This window comes from Blennius ocellaris, assembly GCF_963422515.1.
Source record: "Blennius ocellaris genome assembly, chromosome: 13".
NCBI lineage: Eukaryota > Metazoa > Chordata > Actinopteri > Blenniiformes > Blenniidae > Blennius > Blennius ocellaris.
Genome location: NC_137662.1, coordinates 742129 through 748383, shown reverse-complemented (window position 1 = coordinate 748383; position 6255 = coordinate 742129). Strand labels below are relative to the sequence as shown.

Here is a 6255-nt window from a genome sequence, read left to right as displayed (position 1 = left end):
GGTGGATTTGGAGGGCTCTTCAAATAAACCAGTGCCAAGGAAGCCACTTGTGTTGTTCGTGCCTCGAGGGAGTTACAGTGAGGGTCTCCCGGTGATTCCCAGCGAGGACCAAGGTGACAGGGACCGTCTTATGGCTGACCTGGGCTAAGTGTAGGCCATTGAGAGAGTGGGCCTCGAGCTTGGAGTCTAGCCGAACAGATGGGATTTTGAGCTGACGAGCTAGCTGGAGATCCATAAAATTCTCCTCTGCTCCAGAGTCCACCAGAGCAGAGACGGACAAAGTCTGAGTCAGGTAACAGAGAGTACCAGGCAGTTGGAGACGTTGAGGGGAACTAGTAACAGTTCGACTCACCAGTAGCCCCTCACCTACTGGGGAGCCCGTCCTTTTCCCGGGCGCTGAGGACAGTTGGCGATGTAGTGACCCGGCTCTCCACAGTAGAGGCAGGCATTGGTCGTCCGGCGATGGCTCCTCTCCTGTGGAGTGAGGCGAGCCCGACCTAACTGCATGGGCTCAGCGTCCGTGGCGGTTGACGAGTCCTCCATACTGCCTCGCTCGGCCTGAGGTTGGGACGTAGTCCGGGTCCAGCGGGAAGAACGCTCACGCTGACGCTCCCGGATGCGGTTATCCACGCTGATGCAGAGGGAGACCAGACCCTCCAGGTCTCGTGGGCGTTCACGAGCAGCCAGCTCATCCTTCAGGTGTTCCGGCAGACCTCGGAAGAAGACCCCTTGGAGGGCTCGATCATTCCACCCACTTCCAGCGGCCAGGGTCCGGAACTCCACAGCGAACTCAGCCGTGCTGCGAGTGCCCTGGCGAATGAGTGTCAGTCGATCCCCAGCATCCATGCCGTGGACCGGATGGTCAAAAACCTTCCTCATCTCCACGATGAAGGACTGGTAGGACTGGTAAACTGGGGCCTGGCTCTCCCACAGGGCGGTTCCCCAGTCCCTAGCGGCCCCAGACAGGAGTCCCAGCAGGTACGCCACCCGGGCGCGGTCAGATGAGTAGGTTATGGGTTGCAGCTCGAAAACCAGGCCCACCTGGGTTAGGAAGGCCTGACAGGAACCCAGATCTCCCACATACCTCTCCGGAGTTGGTGCAGGGGGCTCACGGAAATAGTAGGCAGGTTGGCGAGCTGGGTTGTCGGGGCGGGGAGCTGGAGCCGGTGCCGTGGTGCTCGGTGAAGCAGAGAGAGCAGAGAGCTGGGAGGTTAGCTGTGAGACCTGGTTTAATATCGCACGGTTATTCTCTACCAGACTCTGAAGCAGGGCATTGTGATGACCCAACCGAGAGTCCTGGTTCTCCAAGGCCTGTTGGACGGCAGCGGTCAAGTCTGCTCCTTGTTGGTTCTCCGCTGAGCTCATGTTGGCTGGATCGTACTGTTATGGTGGGACTTCAGAGGCTCAGGTGCGGAGAAACCAGTGGGAGACAGATGAGTACGCTTGGAAGAGTTTATTCTTTTCACAAGAGAGAATCGAAGGTGCTGCAGGCTCCGGAGGCAGGAGGCCAAGGCGGCTAGCTGAGGCGGGAGCAACTGGGGTACGAGTTTGGTCTGGTCACGGTGGGTCAGGAAACCAAGGAAGTTGAGGCTGGCAAGTCTTCAAAGAGAAGCAAAAGGAAGCGGCGTTAGTTAAAAGACTAAACTGGGACACAGCACATGCAGGTCTACTAACTCAGGGAGTTTTACGATCCAGCGCCGAGTGGAGTCGAGCACCGTTTAAGAGGTGTAGCTGATCAGGAGACAACGAGCTCCACCCGGTCGTCGCAGCTGAACTGAATCAGGTGGTGAATCCCTCAGCAGCTCCACTTCCTGAAAACCAAAAGGAGAGGAGAGAGAAACACACCCAACCACGCCCCTAGGAGGCCTCTGAGGAGTGGGGCGTGACAAAGTCATCCTCGGCTAGAAACATGAATCTATACAGAATCAACATTATTATAATAAATAAAAGCCTCGGGTGTCCTCCTGGTCTTTAAATGATAATAGGATTTCTCCGTGTGATGGTTTTCAGGCTCTCCTTGCCTCACCTCCACTCTATCAACGTTCTCATCATTTAGTCGGTTTCTCTCACTTGTACTTCTTGTTGAATTGCCTTTATCTCGTCTGCCAGTTGTGTGACGGGACTCCAGGATTCACTGCAAACAGACTTTACACTGCTTTGTTCAAACTGTGGTCACCACATGCAACGTTCTGGCTGATCAGAGGTCTTCGCAGGTTTTAACCTGACAGGAAGTCACGTGTTTGATATTTGAAAACATTTAAAATAATAATAGATGAGCTAATCTGCCAGGATGAGAGGAACCCGACCAAACAGCTCCATGGTGACTGGTGACCACTTCACTCAGGAGGGAAGCACCAGGACAAGACCACAGGTGAGCAGCATGGAAGACGTAGCAGAGAGAAGAAGAGGACAAGAGCGAGAGCTGATGGAGGTACAGGACGGAGAGTGACGGCCACCCAGAGCCCTCTGTTTGGTTTCTGAAGCGCTGAGAGGAACCACATGGTCCAGAAGGCAGAAATCACTGCTTTGGTTTGTTCAACCCAAACAATCTGGGCGTCCCCATTTTTTATTAGCAACATATTTCGTTTTCTCCATCACATTGCTGCTGATGCTTCTAATATCTTTTCTTGATTTGTTAAAACATTAATTTTTTTCTTTTAAGATGATGGCTTTTTTTCATTTGTGATGGTTTCCACCTGTACCTGTACCTGTACTGGTACTTGTACCTTTGCCAGCACCTGTACCCGTACCTGTACTCCAAACTTCACTACCTGTACTTGTTTCCCCCCTGTAGTTTGACGCTGCTTCTCTCTGCAGCCTGAACTGAGCAGCTCTGAAGTGTGAAGCAGTTCCTCTTCTCCTCTCATGAGTTCTTAGTTCTCTCAGAACTCCTCCAGCTCAGTCCGTCTGTCACACTGGATCACTGCTGAGGGAACAAGCGTCACTCTCAATACTTGGACATTTTTGAAATGAAAGATTAGATAGATCAAAGGCCTATAGAGTTAAAAGCACCTGTGGATTCTGCAGATAGAATTCCTCAACTTCTTGGAAGCAAAGTTCCTCTAAATTCATCAGGATGAGTCAGAATGAAGAACCAATCAGAGGCCGTCTTTCAAAACCTAGAAACCACATACAGAGAGGGGAGTGGGGAGAGCACCACTTCAGCCCGTTCAGCTTCATGCAGAGCCTCGGTGAGTGACCGGGGCAACGACAGGCGAACATGCTGACGTAGCTGCTCAGGTCGAAGGCGTGGAGGGCCAGCTCCTCTTGGACAGCTGCTTCAAAGTGAGGGTAACCTTGTTGGGGCGTACAGTTGCAGATCGGCGGCGAAGGTGCCCAGGCTCTCACCCTCCTGTCGGCAGCGACTGGCCAGATGCTCCCTGCTGTGGTCAGTGGAACGTCGCTGCCCAAACCGCCTCTGCAGTGCTGTCGTCAGGTGGTGGAGGTCTCGCTGGTCTGCCGGGGTGAGGTCAAGCACCACTTGTACCGCCTTCCCTTCCAATGCCAGGGCCAGGTGAGTGGCTGCCTCCCCGTCACTCCATCCACTGTGCAGTGCGGCGAGCTGAACTTGACAAAGGTACGGCGCCAGCAGCGTTGTCCCGTTGTATCTGGGAAGCTTCACAGGTGTCCTGGGTGCAGTTACCGGGAGCGATGGGCTTGGTGTGGTTAATGGAAAAAGCCCATCTGCATTAGCCACAGTGCTAACGGTTGGTGGGCAGAGACCAGCAGCTCTCCTGGAACTAGCTGCAGTGTCCCTCCCGGCCTCCAGGGGATGATGTCTTTCAAAACCATAAACACAACTGACCAATCACGTTGCTCGTTACTGGGCGTAATACAAACAGGAAGTCTCAAGACGATAATTCACTATATTTTGATGAACAAATATGGATTTAGACAAAATGATACGGTGACAAGTCGTGAGGATGTTCTAGACAGATCTAGAGGATTTGAGCAACACGTCTGATGTGTCTTCAGCCGTCCTTTCTGAGCATTGAGCGTCCAGATGACTGCTGAGCCATGAAGAGGACTGACTGCAGTACATGACGCACAAAAAACTAAAAACTTAAAAACACAACAAACTAAAAAAAAAAAAAATACAAATGTTTCAAATGTTTCTGTGCATGTGCACAATCTGATGTATTTTCTCCCATTTGAACTATTTTAGTAGTATGGCAAAGTGTAGTAAGAAGAGAACGTCCCATCCTGCTCAGCAGTGTGTTGACCAACCAGACGAACATCTGGTGATACAACTGAAGTGTTGGTGCAAAAGTTTGACCCTAATGCCGTATGTAGTTTTGGTTGAAGGACATGCAAGGTATTTTGCACTTTGGATGTGTGGTTTTGTGAGTTATGTGACGAGTATTTTGACGAGACCAGCTGAGTTGGCAAATTGTGTTTTAGCAAATGTAAAAACCTGTAATATAGTGGCTGATTCCTCCACACACACACACACACACACACACACACACACACACACACACACACACACACACACCCTCCCGCAGCAGTCGATGTGAGGTGGAGAGAAATGAAGAGAGTTTTTCTAAATGACCACATGGAAGTTTCCAGTTTATTGAAATCAGCTGCTTCCAGTCTCACGACTCATCAAACACAGTTTTAGATTTTTCTCAGCGAGACACACGAGGCTTTTAAGACAACACCACATATATATTGTTTGTGTGTGTGTGTGTGTGTGTGTGTGTGTGTGTGTGTGTGTATGTGTGTGTGTGTGTGTGTGTCAGAGCTGGTAATTTTTCCCAAAGACAAACACTTTCTGCACAAACATCTTCATTATAGTACAACCGACAGTTTGGGAGCAGTGAGGAGACACACAGCAGATCATCAGAGGACGGACACATCTGGATTACAAACAGTGAAAGCAAGACCCCCCCCCATACACACACACACACGCACGCACGCACACACACACACACACACACACGCACACAAACCCCTTACTTCATGCTTCTTTGAATGTGTTTGAGATGTCAAATGAAAACGTCTCACTGCATGTCCTCTCCTCCGTCCACACGAGCTGAAACCATCTTTCTCTGGTCTTTCTTAAAAGACCTGTTGTCCAACAGTCACCATGAACACGGCTCAAAGTGATGTCGTACATATGATTGGTGAAAACATGGACCGTTGTGTTGTGGGCGGGGCCTCCGTTTGGCTGTGACGCTAATGCGGCTAGCTACAGGTGATCCGTGTTGTGACAGCAACTCAGACGGAGCAACACGTTGCAAACAAACTTAGCAGTTACTTTAATTGATGAATAAAAATAGAAGATATTGTGTGAATTTGTGGCTGCGCTTGATCCTGCCACCTGATTGGACCACGCAGCTTCCTTTCTGACGCCCCGGGTCTGAACCCGCCACGAGACTCGTGTCTCCGTCTCGTGAGGCTGTCGGCTGGAATTAATATGTGAATGAAACCCCTCCCACACAAACGGCCTGCAACCACAGAAGAAGAAGCTGCTTTGCTGCAGAACGGCTACGAAGACACCAAACAGTGAGGACTGAACGCAGGACTTTCACACGCAAACATCTTGGCTGTTTTTTTTTTTATTTTCTTGTGTATTTCTTCCTTTTTCGTAGAACAAAATAGATCCTCTGAGGGTAACCTGTGTCCTGTCAGTCATACTCGTCGTCTTCTGGATCCATGTCGCCGCCCTGGTAGAAGGTCCCCTGAGTGGAGTACGACCTGGTCTTCATGGAGCAGCTGGAGTCCATCAGAATGGCCTGGAGAGAGAGAGGCGTGGGGCGAGCGGTGAATTACTGGGCTGGCCTCACAACACCTTGCTTCCACCTTGACTTTTTAATGCTTCTCACTTTATAACATGGTTTTGTCCTGCAGTGAAAAGCTCCCGAAATGCTTTTCTTTTTAAAATATGTCCTGCGTCTTCACGTTCCCATCAGTCACCTATAATCTCAGTTAAACTTCCAATAAATTCAGATTAGAAAAAACGATTTTTGAGCTAAAACATTTGTCTGTGGCCGTCGTCGTCCGGTTTTTCCCTACAGGTAAGTTCACACTCTGTCCAGAAGGAAGTCCAAACAGCAGGAACCTGCAGCTCCTGGAGCTGCTGGTCCAACAATCCACAAGGTCCTGAGGCTTCTCACAGTCACACATGGAAAATATGGACTGGATTCCTGGACTGGATGGAGCCATGGAGCGGAGCAGATGGTTGGAAGGAATGATGAGTGGATGGAAGCGGGTCAGATGTTAGAACACGACGTCTGCACAGAGTGATGGAGA

The 6255-nt window shown here is 50.5% G+C and overlaps 1 protein-coding gene across 1 annotated transcript in view; it reads right to left on the bottom strand.

Moving 5' to 3' along the window:
• Positions 1-5630: 5630 nt before the first annotated feature.
• slc18a2 (solute carrier family 18 member 2) overlaps positions 5631-6255 on the bottom strand; it is a gene marked incomplete at both ends in the record, with an annotated part of 66194 nt that continues 65569 nt past the window's right edge. Inside the window, one exon of the mRNA XM_080507265.1 lies at positions 5631-5738. Coding sequence (XP_080363391.1) covers positions 5631-5738 — 108 coding nt within the window. The remainder of the gene's footprint in view (positions 5739-6255) is intronic.